This window comes from Psammomys obesus, unplaced genomic scaffold, assembly GCF_907164565.1.
Source record: "Psammomys obesus unplaced genomic scaffold, mPsaObe1.curated_primary_1811, whole genome shotgun sequence".
NCBI classification, from domain to species: Eukaryota; Metazoa; Chordata; class Mammalia; order Rodentia; family Muridae; genus Psammomys; species Psammomys obesus.
Genome location: NW_026596034.1, coordinates 9,449,445 through 9,470,020, shown reverse-complemented (window position 1 = coordinate 9,470,020; position 20,576 = coordinate 9,449,445). Strand labels below are relative to the sequence as shown.

The 20,576-nt window shown below is 47.6% G+C and overlaps 1 protein-coding gene across 1 annotated transcript in view; it reads right to left on the bottom strand.

The window, feature by feature from the left end:
* The window catches only part of Slc6a2 (solute carrier family 6 member 2), a 34,134-nt gene extending 14,159 nt beyond the window's left edge, over positions 1–19,975 (bottom strand). The window contains exons 1-4 of the mRNA XM_055621323.1: positions 19,702–19,975; positions 10,105–10,236; positions 8,054–8,291; positions 1,541–1,679 (exon numbers count right to left, since the gene is read on the bottom strand). Of these exons, the coding sequence (XP_055477298.1) occupies positions 1,541–1,679; positions 8,054–8,291; positions 10,105–10,236; positions 19,702–19,975 (783 nt within the window). The remainder of the gene's footprint in view (positions 1–1,540; positions 1,680–8,053; positions 8,292–10,104; positions 10,237–19,701) is intronic.
* Between the last annotated feature and the right edge of the window lie 601 nt (positions 19,976–20,576).

The window sequence follows — 20,576 nt, the reverse complement described above, 5'->3', positions numbered from 1 at the left end:
GCTATCTACTATGTTAACTTAATAATGGTTTCAAACCCAACAGTTTATGTTTTTACTAAGCTATAACTGAACTACCTCATGTGAAATTATTTCTAAGGGTAAAGTTAAGTTTAAAATAAAAAGCAAACTACATAATACAAGCATAGTTTGTGACCACTGGTGTTTATTTAAAGGAGGCTACACATAGATGCCTCTGTATAGAGACTCACAACGCCAGACACCTGGGCTGACCCCAAGACCATCTAGCATCTAAGATAGCACATAGTAGGTGTCTATAAGGCTTAATAAGTTGAGTTAAGTGCATAATAAAGTTCTCCAAGCTTACTCACCTCTCCTTCAACCCATCAATAAGCATTTAATGAAGACCTACTATGTGCCAATCATCAGGATGACAGTGATCCTAGATTGGTTTGACATTGGGCCAAAGAGCAAGCATGATGCAAGCAGAGACTGAAAGAGCTACTTCATGTGGGGTCTCTTCTGCTTGTACTGTGCTCTGGGAAGTCGGTTATCATGATGTGAGATGTCCAGGGAACACAGAAAAACTACATGGGAATAACTACAAAACCACTATCTGATGGTTCCAACTCAGCTCCCAGACAGCCTCAACCTCCTAGGGTATTCCAGTCCTGTCAGGTCTCCAGACATATGACCCAAGCAATATCACACAGGGCAGAAGAACCATCCAGCTGAGCCCAGTTAGTTCCCAGAACTGAAGACATGGAAAGATGTTTGCCTATTTTAACTCTCTATACTCTATGCTTTTAACTCCAAAGCAGTATCTTCAGAACAAAGCAAAACATTGGAAAGAACACTTCTTAGCTCCATCACCTTAACTGCAGCTGAGTTCTAGACTACATAGAGTCTCAGTGGGGTTGTTATTCCCATGTTAAGCCCCAAGCTAAGAATCAACAGGACCCAACCCCTAAGCATATTCTATCTGTCAGAGGAGACCACAGAAGACAGGACCACCCAAGTTCCGAATGCCACTTCACTGGCTAGCTAACCTTGTATTCTTCTCCTAAGTACCTAGACACGTGGGGTACTGAATTAGAACAAACAAACAAACCAAAAAATCATGCATATAATTACCATTCAAAACATTTTTCTCCCAAAAATTCAGTGTGGATTTATTGATTGTACGGTAAAGTGAATTGTTGATTTCCCGGGTAGGGTGCCATGCTTACGTACAGACAGTTTCAGGCGAGAATTCAGGGTCAAAGATCAGTCAGCAGTTGCTTCAGCCTTGATCTTAGACCTTAAAGGATGCCCCAGGCTCTTATCTCTGCTATTATGGAAGCTTCCAAGGGGAACTTTGAGGAGGCCTGATCCACGGGCACCCCTTTACTCTGCTGTTGGGCAGAGCTAGGCTTAGGATAACAGATTTGATCATACAGAGGCAGAGATGAGGGTGTGACCTGAACTTGTGATCCTAGACCTACCTGTTTGCTCCAACCATATGGTTGTAACTAGGGAAACACAAGACTTGGTCCATGTCTTCCCCAGGAAAACCTCCCAGCTGAAGAAACAGAGACATTACCTTTCCAGACGTCTTCACTCCTTTCCAGAGGCTGAAATACAAGACGACGATGACGACCATCAGGCAGAGCAGCAGCTGCCACTGGGGCAGGCCGATGTCATGGATCCCAGCACTCTCATGCAGGTGCAGGACACCACGCCTGTGAGCAGGAGAGAGAACGGCAGCCGGGAAGATGACCAAGGAGGATGATGGAGACAGGACCCGCCATCCTCCCTAACTCTAGGGTCATTGTGTGGCCCAGCTCTGGTCATCTCTGGTTTGCATCTAGGAAGACCTACTGGAGTGCCGCTTGCTGGCCCTGGGAACATGGTGATGAGACAGGGGAGGTTCTAAACTGTTCTCCAGACCTCACTTTCTAAACTAGCAGTTCTCGGTAGGAGAAAGAACAGTGTTCACATACAGCAGCAGCCCCAAAGTGGCAATATCTACCATTAGTAAAAGTAATGTACACAGATAACAACCCCCAAAACAAAAATCATTCTGGGCTGGAAGTCAGGGCCACAAACTAGGAAGGTTCTCGAGAGCACTTCTAGGGACCCTGATTCCTGAGCTGGGTGCTGGTCACATGGCTCTGTTCAGTTGTGACAGTTACTGTGCTAGCCCTTTGTGATATGTTTCTTTGTGCTAGATTATCCTTCATTAAAAGCCATTTTTAAACAATGCAAACAAACAGAACAAACATTTTGTAAGCCCGAAGTATGTAAGACTGTACATACTATGTACATGAAGGAGTGAAAAACAGAACAGCAAGCAAAATGACCACTTGCTAATCAGAACCTAAAGCACTTGGCAATGTGGTCAAATAAGACAACAGGGAGAGGGTGACCCACAAGATGCAGAGGCTCCATATCTATGTCATGGGATCCTCTAGAATGTTGCTGTAGGCTGGCCTGTCTGGACCACAGACACACTTGGAATCCTTCGGCATTCAATCCCTGCCTTGGTGGGGTTGCATTCCAACATTAGCAGTAGCATTAAGTGTGAACTCACAATAAATATGCTAGAAAGAGTCAGGAAGGTGCAGGAGGTTCCCCGAATGGTCTCTGTCTACCTGCCTCTGAGTGTCACACTCAAACGCTGTAGCTGGCTGCCAGTTGCTGCCTCCAATGTCCTTTCCTCCCTGAGGGCTCACCAATCACCCTTGACATATGTATTTAACCCTTTCAGTTCGTGGGGCTCCTGATCCATCTGCCAGAGGAGCTTTTACATGGGACATCAAGAGTGACTGCATAGTTGTCCCACAGGATCCCTGAGGTATTGATTCCAGAACCTTCCTGGGATACTGAAATTGGTGGATTCTCAAGTCCCTTTGATAAAATAGCATTGCATTTGATAATTCTTATGCAGGTCCCTTTGTATATTCTATATCACATCTAGATTATTGTAAATGCTTAGTAATGGAAAGGGCTATTCTGTAACACTGTAGAGACATGAATTTTGGCAAGACACAAATTTTTGTGCTCATAATAGACACATTTTTCACAGTATGATGTGGAGATTCACTGCACAAAGGTCTTCCAGGAAAAAGAGGTAGATAAATCAGTCCTGGGTGGCTAGGACTCAGCCCAGGTCCAGCAGCTACATGTGAGATTCAGAACAGACAAATGTCCTCAACTCCTCTTGCTAAGCCTAAGAATTAATTTTATGTTTAAAAAAAATGAGAACCCAGAATCACCCCCAAAGATATCTAGGTAGGAAAGGTGAGTCTCCAGCATGCTTTTGCTTCTCTTAATAAGTCCTCCTTCTGGTTGTAGTAAAACTCTCCAGGTCCTTCATAGTGCCCAGGGCAGAGACCTGCCATTTCCCCACATACAGACTTCACTTTTTAACAAAGGATTCTCGTGGGCATTCACTTGCAGAATGTGGGCTATATATTGAGCCCAGGAAATGTCCCACAAATGGCAGCTCTAGCTATAACTGCATCTGGGTTCAGGCTTCAGGGAGGAATAGCAGGAGTCTGCAGAGGAACTGGTTCCCTGACTCATAGCCTTTATTTCCAGAGAGAGAATGGATGGAAGGTGGGAAGGGAAAGGGAAGAGAGGGGAGGAAAGGAAAAAAAATGGGGTGGGAATAGAGTAGAATGCGAGGCTGGACATGACCAAAGATATGGACTAGTCTACCCTCACTTGATATTTAACTCTGTTTTGTCTGATAGTTTTATGGGCCAAATGTTGACTAGTGTCAATTGCCATTTGCCTTATGTGACTGTAAAAAAATCTCCCAGTCTGTCTCTGTCTGTCTGTCTGTCTGTCTGTCATTCTCTGTGTGTAAAGAATACCACCTCTACTTGTCTGAAGCTTGGTGAAATGCCCTAGAAACCAGACTCCAGAGCTGATCATGGAGGAGAGGACTGAGCTGCCACCCTCCCAGGCTATGGGGCTGGCACAAGTAACCTAGATTTGTATTTTTTTTCCAGCAGCTTAATGAGTGTGACTCAGCACGGAGGGCACCATCTAGGTTTTTCCAAAGCCTGTGGGCCAAAACGGCTACAATTCTCACTTGACATTTAAGCATGAAGAGTTAGTATTAAGGAAGAGGGAGAATCTACTCCCTCGCCATCGGTGTCATCGGTAGAAATTTTCTATCCTGACACATTCAGTAAAGGTGCCTTTTACAGATAAGGCTAGAACTTTAGTGGCTTTCCGTGGTGGGGCTATGTGGCTTCAGGCCCAGAGCCTGGAGAAAGCAGCTGTTTTGTTTCCCCGGATGATATATTCAGTCTGTCAGCCTAAATGAGTAGAACAAACTTGGCCAGGGTACCCCGGGGGGAAAAGAAGGAATTACCCAACATCCACAGAGCTGGCATTGGTTCACATTTGCTGCCTCTTCAGAGTTGAGTTGTCTTAAAAGCCAAAGTACTTCAATGAAAGGGACATGGACTACACAAAATCCAGAGGCAGCCATGACAATGCTGTGTTCTGAGAAGCCCATAGGCAGGCCTGACTTAAGAAAGAGAAGCAGGAGAATGGCTCCTGTCTACCTGCAAAGGCTGTCCCAGAGAAGAAAACCAGGAGCCAGACCTATGAGATGATAGCCCTAGGCCAGACAGAAGAGCGGCCAGCTTTGCCTCGGACCTAAAGCTGGACATCTCCTTCATTGTCTGACAGTGTATAGCTCATTTCCACCTCCACAAATGAAAAAGAAGGTATGTAGAACTTGGGTGTGAAAGCATGCTGAGAAACCAGTTCAGAGTTGTAGGGGCAGGGAACAGATGAGGGGGAAAGGAGAAGAAATCTATAGGGAAGAATGCTGCTGACATTCTCCCTGCCTTCTGCTCTCTACTCTAGGCCCCCAAGGCCATGTGAAACCTTGGACAAGAATGTGTTCCCTTTCTACCACATTCTGCTCTTGGCTGGGCCTGGAAGAAGCTCAGCTCTGCAGCAAAGGCACTCAAGGTCTCCACTCCCTCCTGCTGTGCATCTCTGCAGGAGAGAGTACACACTATCCACTCAGGAGAGGAATCAAATAGTAACCAGACCAAGATGAGGGGGGCTCTCATTTACCACTTTAATTTATAAGAACAATCATTGCCAGGAGCTAATGGAAAACCATGCTGTTTGCTCTGTGAGAGGAACATTCTGGGAAGCAGGGATCAGCAGGCCCCTCCCCATCCCCCATTGTCACTGTCTCCTTGTCCAAACCACATACATAAAATAGGAAGAAACTCCCAGAATTTTCACACCTGAACTTTGTTACAGTCCATGCTTCTCTGAAGAGGTATGAAGGAGGCCCTAGATTTTCTACAATATGAGATCACCTCCCCCTCCACACTCCCCGAGACAGGGACCTGCAGTGACCAATCCAGGGGCCTTCAATGATGACTGGATGTTAGGATTCTGGGGAGACACTGGTAATGAAAGTCCACTGCCCTAGCAGTACCCAGGCTGGTAAGATCCAAGCAGCAGCGACTTTTAAAACTCCTCAGGTGATTGCAAATGTGTAGCCAAGATTTAACTCTACCATGCTAAACACTTGAGCCTGGGACCAAGATTTCCTGGGACAAACTCCCTTCCAATGCTACTTCTAAACTGAAGGGACAAGGTACTTTCTGATTCCTTGAATAGGCATTCCCTTATTCATAGAGCAAGCAACATTTTAAATCATACTGGTCAGAAGGAAAAGATAGTATTAACCAGGTTCCATCCTACTGGGAAGCTCCTTAAGTGAGAAAGTAGACAACTAAAAATCATTTCCAGAAGTTCCTGAAACTGAGCAGATTCACTAGGCCCCTTATTGCCAGAATAAGCAACAAAAGCTGAGCATTCCTCTGAGACTAGAAGAACAGAGCTGCCAAGAAGAGTCTCAAAGAGTCTGAGACCAGCTTAGGTGCCTGGAAAAACCAGAGACCAGCTGATATGCCTGGAAAGGGGTTAGAGCAAGTCCCTTGTTAAGGGCACTGTCCATCTGTTGAGCTGCCTGCAGGCTGCGCAGTGTGTTCCAGGTTCCCAGCTTCTGTGAGCCGTCACCCATGCTGAAGTGGGCTTTGGTGACAGAGCTGCCTTTGAGTCAAATTTGCTTCAGTAAGTAACCCCTCACCCATTTCTATAGAAATAGCTCCAGTAAACCTCATGGTTCACCAAGGTAGACTTTGATGATATCCAGACTTTCATCTGTTGTTGGTTTGTATATGACCTGGGAAATAAATCTACATAAGTGACCTAAAAGCCTCAAAATACATAATCTGTGTTTCTCTTTAGTAAAGTGGGGAGGGGCTTCTTCAGTGGATCATATGAGCCCTGAGGGTGGAGCCCAGTGGGGTTTACCTGTCTGTCCTACCTTTATGGCCTGGACTACCACTAACATGTGTATAAGGCATCACTCAAATAAGGTTCACCCGTGTTGAAGCGACCAACTGAGGCTGTCTGGGGAGGAGGGAAACATGCATGTGAGTTGGGTGAATGAAAACATGGCAGCCATTCCCTTCACCAAGACTTAGCAAGACACAGACTGAGAGGCCAACTGACTGAGTGGTGGTGGCTCAGGGGTCAACCACAGACAAAATAAATGTTCAGGGCCCTGTTCCTATCCAAGTGAGTAAATTGGATAAAATACACGAGGGGGAGAGTTGGTCTTTACAGCAGGGCTCTACCCAGTTATTCTAGAAGAAAATAGCAGAGAGCAATTAAACGCTCTACCAGAAAGCCTTACCCACAAAAATTAATAAGAGGCACTATAGGTTAAAAAATGAGAGAAGGGGCTAGAGAGATGGCTCAGAGGTTAAGAGCACTGGCTGTTCTTCCAAAGGTCCTGAGTTCAATTCCCAGGAACCATCTGTAGTGAGATCTGGTATACAGGCACACATTCAGGCAGAATGCTGTATCAATAATAAATTAATCTTAAAAACAAATAAAACATCCTTTGAAAGTACACAATACTGTGTTTAAAAAAAAAATGACAGAAACAAGATACGTAGCCTTAAAGTACCTCTCTGAAAGACACAAATTACCAAAGCAAAAATATCCTATCCAGGAAGAAGCTGGCGGCTTCCACCTTCACCACATTCAAGGTTAACCTCACAGGTAACAAGACAGATGGGCACCCTGTCCCCCAGACAAGGCTCACTGAGAAAAGTGCCCCAGCGCTTCCCCAGTGCCCTTGATGAAAGTGTACACCCTCAATCAGAATGTGAGAAAACAACAAATAAATCCATCCTGACATACACTTCATAGAATCCCTGGCCAGTACCTTCTAGAAGTGTCAAGGTCATGAAACTCAAGGAGATGACTAAGCAGGTGTCACAACCAAACATCCTAACATGATGTCAGTGGGGAAATGTGAGTCTGCAGTAGACTAGCTAATAACAGGTAAACATTAATTTTCTGATTCCCATAGTGCAGAGTGTTTACCCAAGGTGTGAACCTGAGAAGCTTGGGAGGGAGGTCCCGTGTACTCTCCTTATGGCTTTTCTGTTTCTGAAATTATCCCAACTGAAACATGGTATCTGCTGTTAACAATGTTCTGTCCACTGCCACCAGCCAGTGCCTCTCATACACACACTGTAAACACAATCTCCAGGCTGCATGCATCTGCTTCGCTTCCCCAGTATGGCAGTCCCTAGCACAGGGTAGATGGAAGGACAGCTTCAGGACCAGACAGATGCAGATTCCAGCTAGGGAGTCACCATCCACCAGCTGCCGTCTGGACTCTCTAGAGGCCGACATCATCAGTTTCTGCAGCCACTTCCTCAGAGAAGCTGTCCTCCCCCCCCCCCCAGTTCTCCTACATACTTAGTTTTAGTTCTTAAGGGCAATTATTCTCTCCCAAGTACCTTTTATGTCCTGCAGGCTACACACTATCTCTAACACCATCTTGCTTCCTGTCTGCGTGCAGCCATATTGGCTCCCAACCTCCACTCCACTGCTCTATGCCAGAGGCTCCACCGGGTGCTCCAAACACTAGCGTATCCTCTATTCCTAACTTGGCATCAAGTCTGCACCTTTCAAATGCTGACTGCCGTGCCCCTAGCTCAGCCCCTGCCCAGGCCTGAGTGGGTGAGGTGCACTCATGACTTACTCATAAAACTCTGCAGCCGGTGTGAACTTGTATTTGGAGTATTTGGTATGGTCTCCCAGCACCGAGGCATTGAGGAGTTTGGGGTCAGTGCAGTTGGGACTGTTCCAGGCATGGCCACAGTTGGTCCAGGGTAGGTTCAAGGTGAAGGATGCAAAGAGGTAGTAGAGTGACCAGGCAATGATGACGTTGTAGTAAAAGCCAACATAGAGGGCAATGAGGATCACAGCGTAGCCCACTCCTGTGTGGGGACAAAAAGGACAGGCTTTCCCAGGCCCAGTCTCACTGTTACCCATTCACCCCTAGAAGTGGGATGAAGCCACTGCATATTCCCACACCTCCTGGAGCAGATTGTCAGAGCCTCACTGGTAACCTTTTGCTGTTGTAGCTTTCTTGGTCCACTCATCAGGTAAATAAAAGTGCCGAGGCCTTAACGCCATACCAGCTGTTGTAGCATAGCTACTGCAGCTCCCTCATCACTCAGGCAGGATAACACAGGAATGTGTCTCACATTCTCTCTTCCTACCCATGGTGGAACTGGCCAGTGATGGGCTCCTTAACTGGAAATGGGCTCTCCTTCGGCAGCTGTTGCTCCTAAGAGGTTCTCACCTCCCCTGGTAAACTTAAATCCTTCCCCTGGGCCTGTGTCTAGGGAAAGATCCAACCAAGCTCTCCCTGACTGGTCCTCAGCGTAGTGTGCACACCTGTCTTGCCCTCACCTGCCTGCATGCTGTGCCAACACACTGCCTGAATGATTAGGAAGCTCCTGGGGAGTCATAGCTGTGGCTTTTCCTTAGAGTAGACAAGTTTCCTTACACACCCATTGCTTTAAGAGATATCCTCAGCAATTCTTAATGATGAAATTTGAATGGGCATAATCCCAGCTTCCTTGCGGTAGCCAAGGATACAAGTCTGGCCAATCAGAGTGTTGCTTCCCTGTAGCCACACTGATTGATTGGTTAACAGACAATCATATGATTCAAGTCAAGCCGCTGATGGCTTTCTCTGGGTCCACTAATGAAGACATGAGTATAGAAGGCTTTTTTGTTTGCTCACGTGTTTGCTGTTTTCAAACTTGGCAGAATTTAACCTTGTAGCTGTTAATAGCCATCGTTACCAGCAATTAATAAGAAGGCACTTGAGAATGGTGCTAAAACAGGAGAAAACAAACCTGAGACAGGTTCCAGACAGCCCTTTTTTAGCACCTGGATCAAGGAAGTGAAGGGGAGTGTACATACATATTCACATCTATTATACACATATTCCATAATGAAGCCCTGCACTTTGCATGTTACTTTATAAACTAGTCATAATTTTCAAAAACACAGAAAGAATACTAAAATGAAACCATTTGGGGCTGGATTTCAGGTGACTAAACAGAAAAGATGCCAATCCATGTATCTTGTAAAACGTTGTCAGCCTGTCCTTACCATGGACTTAGTATATACAAGGTACTGAAGAGACTCTTGTCCATTCAGGGGAGTCTCATGGGAGACAAACTTGTCCTTGCTGTCACCATTTTTCTAAGAAGCATTTGGGAAATGCTGGCCTTGATACACATCCTTCCTTCTCCCTAGTCTAAGAGAATTGAGAATGGCAGTTGTCATGACTACTTCCCACAGACCTGTTCGAAATTCAAGTACAAGTTCATCTTACGGCAGTAATGGCTGTTGTGTTAACCTTTCTATGGCAGCTTTCTGCGTGAACTTGAAGGCATCCATGATCAATTTACCATGTCTGCCATGAAAGAAAGACATGAGAACAGAAGTGTGTATACTGAGATTCCTGCTATCTTTGTATTCCCATATATAAAAACACTCTAGTCATTCACTCAACCAGTGGGACCTAGCCTGGAGTACAAGTTTAAGGCTATACCTCATGTAACCTACTTTTGTTGCATACATTTGAATGGTGGACAGTCCTGATGTTGTCAATACCTGGGAGCCCCATGTGAGAGTTGGTCTAGTGTAAATCTCACTTTGGGAGCAGATTCTTCAGGGTACACCAAGAAAGGCTTTGGAGGAAATACTTGACTTTCCTCAGATCACTCCTACCTTTGAAGAAAGGGCAGATCTTCCACACTGTGGCTGCCCCCTCCCGGTTGTACTGCCCCAGAGCCAGCTCCATGTAAAACAGAGGCATCCCAGCGATGATGAGGAACAGTGTATAAGGGATCAGGAAGGCACCTACAAGACGTAGAGGCAACATTAGACTTGCATGACAGATACCTCTTAAAGGACCACAGTCAAGAATCTACAACAGCTGTGAGGACCCCATTCATCTGCCTTCCTGGTCAGTTCCCAGGGGGTGTTTTGTGGCAATAGAGTTATACAGAACACTTGGAAGACGTATCAGCAAGCATGGTAGCTATGGTGTTCATAGTCATAATAATTCTTGTTGTGCAGTCAGATGAGTGAAATTTGAGTGAAGAAGCAAAGTGACAGAGCTGTGTTTCCACAGCTTCTCCTAGTCTCTGGGGCCTGGTACACACCAGGAAGCCCCACATGCTATAGTACCCACCAAACTCATCTAAACCCAGAGCCTTTCCTTTCATGAAGCCTCACTCTGGAACTTCTCATGTTAGCCCAGCCTTTCCTTGCACAGGCAAGAGGACAGACCAGCCAGGGAGCCCTAAGGTGCCTAAGGTGAGACACGGAGCTTCTAAGTCTCTCAGACTGATATCATTGCAAGGTCTCACATGACTTCCCCAAACTTGACTTTTCTGCATTCCCCTTAGAGTGTCACAGCAACCCATGAAAGAAAATGATGTAATTGGGGTCATTGTGTCCCCCAGGGGGCATTGCTAGGCAGAGAGAGAAGTCAGCACTTCCTGATGGCTTCGCTGATAAGTGACAGAAGAGGAATCCTCCTTTAGGCTTCCTTCCAGATCATGGGATTCATCCTGCTATAGGCTGCTGCTGGAAAAAGCTGTTCCAAAGAGGCCATAAGAAGTCCGCCCATTGGGGCAGAATTAGAAGTTGAAGGGAGTCCTAGGCCACAGGTGGCAATCCTGGTGGAGTGGGACAAGTCTCAGTGGCAGAGACAATTCTCTGTGTGCCCTGACACTCTCAGTGGGCGAAATGAGCTGTGAGCTGAGTGCCATGATTCAAGGATGTTTAAAAAAGGTCAACATAAAACAGTAGCTCCTTTCCTGACACAGCCAGCACAGAACCAAACTCCTCCTGGACCTCCGAATAAGATGCTCAAGCCCTGCAGATCTCTGACCCAGCCACACCAGAAAAATGAGCAAAGTTGAAAAGTGTGTAAAGATGAGCACAGTGGTGATTTTAACACACAACCTGGCAGCTGACTCAGGTTAAACCCCTGCTGCAGTGTAAGCACTTCATGCAACCGCCTTACATCCTTACTGAATTTCTACGAGATAAGATCATTGCTAACTCCATTTTATGGGTGGAAACTGAAGCGCTTCAGTACAAAGGAACTGAGGCAGAGGTACATACTATCCACGGTCAACTCACCCAGTGTCTGCCTCTGCATGTCTGGCTCTGAAGAATACAGGATGATGAGCTTGCTGGTCCTGTCGCTGCAAGACCCAGATCATTCCGGAGTAGAGACAGGCCAAGGGTGGAGAATAGGAAAAACTACTGCAAATTTTTATCATGCGTATCATGCAAGGCACCAAGGATTTGAGTTCAGCTGTACTAACTACAACTCCTCCGGTAGGAAACCAGTGCTGTGAGCACTTTCCAGAGGAGGAGATTGAGGCTTAAGGACAAATCAAGTGAGCTTACCAGGCTTACACATCTTGTTAGTGATGGATATAGGATTTGAGCCCAGACATGGCTGGCTCCTGAGTTCCCGGCTGGTTCCCAACACATATCTTGCAGATTCTAGAACATTCTGGCGCAGATAAAAGATATAAGTCTGAATAAGATGTGGGAGGGGGCGTGTTTGTGGATCTGGGACAAGCCAAGCTATCTGGTCTGTTTGTCACAGGCTAACACAGCACTCCAGTCTCTGCCCCAGGCTGGGATTCTTTGAGATACCATGTGTCGAGGTCTCCTTTCTTCCATTTATCTTTTGCTCTGCCCCTCTTTCACAGGAAGGGCCTTTCTGCCATCTGCCATGGCTCACAGGAACAGTAGTGATAACGATAGCACTGATAGGGGGAGGCCATGGGCTTAGTAGAAAGTAACATGTGCCATTAGCAACATAGTAACAGTCTATGGCAGGCCACCTGGGTTGTACACAGGGTTCAATCAGAACTATCTCTGAGAGATAATCACCACTACGCCCACCTTGCAGGCAAGAAAGCTGAGGCTTAGGAAACTCAAGTGTTTGTTCATACTAGCAAGCATTTACAGCTTAGATTTAAGGCTTGATTTGCCTGAGTCCCATCCACTCTGCTGTCATTTACTTGGAGGACTGGAGCTAGGACCAAAGCAGGAAGTTAGGTCTTAAATAATTGAGTAAGCCTGAAGTCAGTACCCTAAGGAGAAGGAGGGGATAGGGAAAACAATGCTCAGATGTTGGTTCCAAGATTTGCCAACAGAGGCTCCATGTTCTGTTCTACCTGGCCAAGGTAAAGGACCCAGCCAAGTTGTCACAGGTTTGTTTTAGCCTGTGCTGTTAACCCTAGTCTTCCACATGGTTCCACAAACCCAGTAAACCACTCAGCTTGAGGCCCATCTCCCCTGTTGCTGACTTCAAGCCACAGCAAAGCGAGAGACCCCTCACATCGACGGGTCAGCATGAGACACAGCTCTGCACAATGAATGACTCTGTCATGGCCCTGCTGAAGTTTCATGGCATTCAAATTCCAGATGGCTCAAGAATGGTGATGGGGGAGGGGAACAGAGGAGGGTTTGGAGGGAGAAAATGGAAGGGGTGTATGATATAAATATACTTTCATTTAAAATGTTTTAATGGTGACAATGAGTGAAAACCAGAAAGCATCCAGTGGTCCAACGTCTCTCTCTGCTAAAAGAAGACATTAAGTAGCACACTGGTGTGAGCTCTGTTACACACACACATACACATATACCACGTTCACACATGAAGGGGCTTCAGGGTAGCTGTGGGGGGTGTGGTGGGCTGAGGTCATCTTCGTAGCCAGCCTTGCAGCGGCATCTTGGCGTTAAAGGCTGCTTGCAAGTGCACTGGTCTGCAAGGGCCATCACCAAGTGATAGCCTGTGTGTCCCTGTGTGTGTGTGTGTCTTTGTGTCCCTGTATATCTCCCATGTGGCTGTGCATTGCAACAAACCTCACACGGGGCCTGAAAGTCCAGAATCCTGTCACAGCTCTGGAATGCCCTTGCTGTGCAAGTGCAGGGTTCAGACCTGGGAAAATCATAGCAGGACATACTTCCCTGAGGGCTCAGCTTCTATGAGGTTCCCTAGCACATAGGACTTCATCCCAACACACATCCATATATACTCATGAAGTGCTGGGACTAGACCTTTGTACACACATGTTCACGCCACCTTGCAAGGAAGTGTCCGCTGTGTTAGAGACTATGGTCAAAAGCCTTTGGATAGATTTAGTTAAAATGGAAAGGCATTTGTCTCTCAGGACCACTGACACACACAACCAGATACTCTTCCCTTATAGAGGAACTCCAGTGGCACAGGAGGTTCTGGAATCTTCTGTGTAAAATGCTGGTTCATCAGGAAGAGAAGCCAGTAGCCACTAAGATCACTAGATAGCCTCCTGGGAAGGTGAGGGGTATCCCAGTAAAGGAAGGGCCACTGGGAGGAGTGTGAGGGCCCAACCCTGAGGAACTAGGGTAGGGTGGAGGAGATGTGGTCACCGGAAGCTGCAGCAGAAGAAGTAAGGTCACCTAGACGAGCCTTCTGAGGACAGACTTCCTTCAGCCTTCTGGCCAAACTTTGGTGTGTTCAGAGTCAGAGTGAAAACGCACAGAGCAGTTTCCTGAATTTCTGCAGCTCATCTTTGGCCTGTCACTGCCCAAGGCTCCCGTCAGACCCAACAATGCCTAGGCCAATACCTAAAACAGCCAGATCTGGCCCCTGCACCATCTCAGGGGCTAGTATCTAAGACCAGCAAGCCACCCAAACTCTTGCACGGCTCGGACACAGTCCTCTCATAGACACAGGTCGAAAGAACAACTCCAACCACAACTGTTAATCCAAACATTTCTCCTTCCTACTTTGATGAGAAACCTTTATAACAGTTCCGTTAAAAACCCCAGGTTTGGAATTCTCAGCTCTTAGAACTCTAGACTGAACTCTGATGGCCAAGAGGAAACACCGTAGTGGCGTTCCCCTTTTTATCCTCAGCTCCATCAGCCACCTAAGAATCCTCTGGCCTATGTGGTGGGGTCTTCTACCCTATGCCTGAGTTCTGTTCCTAGTCCCTAAAGGCAACAAAACCTTGGCCAGAACATTATTCAACAGATCCTTGGGATCATTTGCTCAGGAAAACCCATGGCCAGGAATCTGGGACATGGTTGGGTGGAGCGACAATCACGATCTCTCTTTCGGTGCGACTCAAGGTGGCCTCATGCTGAGCCTTGAGGCTCAGGGACCGCTCCAATCAAGAAGCACACCAGTCTGGCAGCATGAATCAGCTCCTCTCAGAGATCAGTGGGGGTGGGACTCAGGGAAAGCATTTTGGGGGCCAGTTCTCTATACGCAGCACCTTTCCTTACAATGTCACCCCTGAACTTGACCTGGCCTTGGGGATCCTGGTTTCCCTTCGCCTCTATTCTACTCTCCTTAAGAGGAATAGATCCGAAAGTGTTTTGGATGCTCAGAACTCTTATTGGTACAGGAAATGTGACCCACAAAGAGCTGAGTAGGACCTCACCTCCGCCATTTGGAGCATGTATAATATAGCATGAATGTTTAGACTATCTACAGTAGACTGTAATTCCCTAGAGGCAGGGGTTGGCATATCTGTAGCAGGGTGGGCATTAGCCAATGAGTTTCTCTTGAGTAAACAGGTCTTTGCAGTGACTCATATTGGGGTGCCACTAATGAAAGCCCTGGGCCCTGTCTACTGGTCATAGAATTTAATCCTCTCTAAGGCAATTGGGTTTGAGACTGCAGAGACACAGATATAGCATTTTTCCCTATTAAATCCCACTTGGTTGGGAAGAGCCCTTCAGATCCTTTCGGCCAGCTTAGAGTAGTGGGCCACTAGATGATAATGAGCCTGGACCAGTACCGTGATCCTTCGAAGTGGTGTGCAGACTCCACAGCTGGAGTAGCATGCTGGTTGGCTCCTTGTGCGTCTGAATAATGTCTCACCTGAACAAGATCCATATGTGGACAACCCTGTGTCCAAGCTAGATAAATATCTCAAGCTGGAAAGGCCCAGATGTCTATATCAGTGTTAGTGGTATTGAGGACCCCAAGCATTTGGGTAGTGAGGGAAGTGTGCTGGGAACTCAGAACCACAGCGTAGGAGCCTCTGCAGAAATGCTGAGCCCACCGTCCGGGTGAGCAATATACAGCGACCTGCTATAGACCAGCGCTTCTCAACCTTCTTAATGTTGCAGCCCTTTAATATAGTTCCTCATGTTGTGGGTGACCTCCAACCACAAAATTATTTTATTGCTACTTCATAACTGAAATTTTGCAACTGTATAAATAGTAATGGGAATATTTGACATGCAGGATATCTGATTTCTGAACCCCACTCCCCACAAAGGGGTCATGACCTGCAGGTTGAGAACCATTGCTATAGAATGCCTGAACATGTACAAGGCCCAACGTGTGTGTCCTAAATCTGTCACATTATGGCCTCAGGCTTAACAAGAAGTTCTTTTTAAAAAAAAAAAAAAAAAAAGTATCTCCTTCATTAACTTCTTTTCAGAATAAATCTACTTATTTCATAATTAGTACCTTATCCTACACCTGCATTAAACATGTAGCCAGCATCATCAAAAAATATAGAAATGGTAGCATTTAGCATTTTTATTTTGCCACTATTATGTGACATTATCCCAAGCACTTTATCTAGATTGCCTGATGTTATCTGGTCCTGTAGAAAGGTCCAAAATTATCCACTCTCTTTGCTGCACAAAGAAACTGAGGCTTAGAGGCACCATATGACTTGTCCAAGACACTTTTCTAGCAAATACTAGGCTCTGATTCAAAGCTGGGTATGCCCAAAAGCAAAAATCCATGGTTGCCATAAAGTACACTGCAATGCGTCATGCACAGGAGCTAATTCACAGAGGCCACTTCCAGACATGAGTCCTCAAACACCTATATATTTGTTCTTTCCCAGAGACCAGCACAGACCTGATCTTGGGTTCAAAGGTAACAATCTAGAAACCATAGCTTGTCATCCCAGCAGCTGGTCTTCAAGAAGATGTTCAGACAGGCTGATCTTTGACAGCAATTCATTCATAAAATATTAGCCAGGGGCATCAACTACTGGCAACTTCATCATTTCAAAACATTCTCCAGTCTGGGCCAGTATAAACACTCCAACTTGGAGAGTTTTATGTTAACACTGGCACCAAAGAACACAAAGACTCAGAGCCAGGTGGTAAGGGAAAGGATGGTTAAGGCTGGCTTGGGTACAGCTGTTGTCAGGGCCTTGGGGAGCAATGAACTGTTGAGTCATCAAAGATCACGTCCTCTTTCATATTAGGAACTTTGATGCTTGAGGTCACCATGAGTATCAGGGTTTGAATTAAAACTCTAGTTTTTGGCTTCTTCCAAGATTGAAGAAATACCTGCCTGCCCGCCCATCTCTGGAGATGAATTCAGAATTACCAAAGGAGAGTGGACTCACAAAGAACAGTATGAGGTCTCAGTGGAGATCAGGGACTGAGGGAGCAGCTGAGCATCCCTGAGGTTGGGAGTGTTAAAAATAAGAGTGCTCTGTTCTCCCAAATGAAGGGCTACACTACCCCTCCCCAAACCAATTGCAAACCTCCTGATCATAAATGGAAATTCACTGGTACAGCAGCCCTTCCCCCTCAGTCTAGCATCCAAGGTTTCCACAGCCCAGCCCCAACTTGCCTCTCACCCTTATCTCTCTGGCTTGCCCTCCAGCCAGTCTGTTTCCCTCCTGAGAAGCCTGTCCCAGGTGGATGCTAAAACACTGTTTTGCCACACCTGCCCTGTCCAGAGCAGCTGATTTCCCTTGAGTCACCACTAAACAGCCCCCTCCTTAAATGTCTATAGCACCAGTGTTCTCCCACACCTTTCCTATGGCATCCCAATGACACTGATAACAAGCAGCAGCTACCCTCTCTAAGCCCTACTCCACACAGGCCCTCCACTTGCCCTGGAGCATTTAGTCCCTGCCTGTCCTCTTGGCCGAACAAGATTACTGGACATATGAGAAAACTGAGGCCTGGAGAGTTTGCCCAAAACCATACAAGTTAGAACTTGGAGCCTATAACTTCACAGCCAAGACTGTTAATGTCTAGGCTGGGTGTGTGCATACACACACACACACACACACACACACACACACACACACACCCTCATCATCTCCAACACTTCACTGTGTTAGTTCCCATAATGTTTTGGCCATGGCTTATGAAAATGGCAATAAGTCTCTGAGAGCTTGGGTTATTTTGTTAATATATTTGTTCAATACACGTGGGTAGGAACCTTCCACCACATTCCTAGGACTTAAGTCTTATCAGGGATTAGAAAACAGCAGTCTGTGCCTTCAACTTTTCTCAGCCTGCTTGGGAAACAGGTCCACAAAAGATAAATTATGAAGCAACTCAGGATAGGCCACTCCAGTATACCTAGGAAAGGTACTTCAGTCAGTTTCAATAAAAACTTTACATCTGTGACAAATTTGCTGTACTTTGTCCTAGGCACACAGTCTATCATCCAGTACACGCAGGCTGCTGTCTCTGCATCACGACAGTATTCAAGTGGACACAGTGTCAATGAGAGCTCTGGAATATCTATTTAGAACACGTGTCAACTTGGCCAAATGTGTTGTTTTAGTTAAAACTAAATTATATGTTCTATGCATTGAAATGTGTGTGTAACAGTGGAGAAGACTTATCACATCGTGACAATGAGGACTCCTGGGATGGATGCTCCAGACAAACAGAATGATGGCTCATGCATCCAGGTGACCCCTGCAGAGCCTAGCAGTACGTCCTACACTGAGCTAACCCAGAGAAACATTGCTGATTAATGACCGAGTGTCTGATGTCTAGGGCAAGCAGTCTCAGACAGTTGCTAAGGACATGCTTCTTGTCCTAAGGTCTCCCAATTTGTCATTTATTTATCATCTCCCTATTTGCTACAAATACAGAAGATCTACCTTTTTGTTGTTGCTACCATTGGGCCCCAAGGGCCGGAATGCTCAATCTGCCCAGAGTCCCTGGAGGATCTGCAGCCACCATGTGAGGAAAAGTTTCACCTTTGGGTTGTGTTTCCCTTCCTTAGCTTTCTCCCTCTGCCCACCAGTGTCTACTGATCAGAGTACTGAGCTGGGAGAGTAGCAAGGGTCACCAGAGACAGGAAGCATCTCCTGAGACTCGGGACTTTTGTCTCGGCTACCTTATCTGACGGTGACACTCATGTCAGGAAGGGAGCACACCACTGCTCATCAGTTGGCTCCAGCTTTGATTCCCTTTCTCAGTCAGAACTGATGCTTCTACAGGCAACACGGTCAACTCAAAGCCACCTGCTCTCTCTGGTGACCACACCCTCTTCACAAATACTGGGGATTGCTTATCCCAAAGCAAGTGTCCAGAGGACACACAGAAACAAAGAGCTGTGCATCTTGGACTCTGGGGACACAAGGTCCCCCCACTTCAGCCCCTGTAAATTCTCACCCTGCCTCCAACTGACTTCCTTTGAATTCCACGTCGGAACTACTAGGAGGCAAGGCGATCCAGGGATGGGCCGGTGTCTTCTTCTAGAAGACATCCCTGGGTTCTTTGCAGGGCACTCCTGTGCATTATATCTCAGTAAAGGTGGTGGGACCACGGTGGCATGGCCATGCTAAGCTCCAGGCCTTTCAGAAAGGAGCTTGAGGCTGCTTCCATTGGGGCTGGCTGTATGTGCCCTCTGGGCTCTCATTCCAGAGTAGATGGGTAAAATGCCAGCTCATCAAGAGGAGGCGCAAAAGAGCTTGGCAAAAGAGCTGGGTGTCTTCTCCATACTTGCCCGCCCCCCACTCCACAGTGTGGACAGGGCCTGCAAAGCTGAAGAGGACACTCCAGTCTCCCAGACTTCCTGCCTCAAGGTCCAGCTTTGCTATTGGCATCTAGTGGCCTGATCTCACAAAGGCTGTATGAACTTAACCTTGTAGCCCACTGGTGAGCCATGGGCTCTCATTTTGCCTACCCTAGTGTCCAAGCCCCAAGGCTAAGAATGCTAGAGTTATTGTCATGTCGTGTCTGGCTGGAACATCCCAAACTCTTCTGGAACCCTTTCAAGAACTTCCCGATCTCTACTCCCCTTTCCTGAAGCTCTGCATTGACTCTGAGTTCCCGACCCAACCAGGTGCCCCCTATTCTCGGTCCTTGAACCCCTGTCCAAGGTCCTGCCTCGATTTCCCTACCGGAGAGCACTGTGATCCCCATCGCCCTAAATAGTTATTTCCTGCTCGCTAAATGCGTTCCCGTGTCTTCTCTTCTCCCGCGTGTGCATGCCTGCTCCCTTCCCGGCCAACACTACAAGAGCGGGCCGCCTCCCAAGTCCAAAGCCTCAGCCAGCCCTGCGCTCACCACCACCGTTCTTGTAGCAGAGATAGGGGAAGCGCCACACGTTGGCCAGGTCCACCGCGAAGCCGACCACAGACAGCAAGAAGTCGATCTTCTTGCCCCAAGTCTCCCGGGGCTGCGCGTCGCCGCCCTGGGACGCCAGGAGGCACTGGACGCCGTTGCGCTCCTTCACCACCAGCAGATCGGCGGTCTTGCAGGGCCCCAGGGGCTGCTCGGGCAGCAAGTCCGCCCCGCCGAGCTCCGGCTGCACCTGTGGGTTCATTCGCGCCAGAAGCATGGGTGCGGCTGGAGAGAGGGACTCCGGAGGTTCTGGGGACACGCCGAAGCTCTGCTTGTGTGAAGGGAGGGGGAAAAAGCGGTCACCAGGGCTTGCTGCCTGTTTGCACCAACTGAGACCACCCAGGGGAACCCAGAACTACGGGGATCCGTGCGCCGAGTAGACTCTAGCTTCCTAGAAAAGGAGCGCGCGCGCGTATTGGAAAAAATTTGGAGACAGGGGTTATGACGCGCGTCCGACTGGGACAGAATTCATAGGTGGGGACCTCCTCGGGCCGCCCCGTGGGTCGGGCTAAAGACCCCGCCGCGCTCTACCTGGGTCGTTCGCTGTCCCCCAAACCTCTAAATGGCAAGTTTCCGGCGGGCCGTGACGGAAAGGAGTTGGCTCGAGGCCCCTGTCCAGCTCCGGGGGGCGCCCTCCGACTGCCCTGGGAGCCTTCGGGGACACTAGCGGGTGCAGCCGCGCTCGGGATGTGCCTCGGCGGCGCCGCCGGCCCGCACACTTACCGGTCCCGCGCGCAGAGCGCACTCACGCGGCGCGGGGATTCCGGGCGCCGGCCCGGGCTGGGCTCCGCCGCGTGGCACTCAGGCGGGGCCCTGGG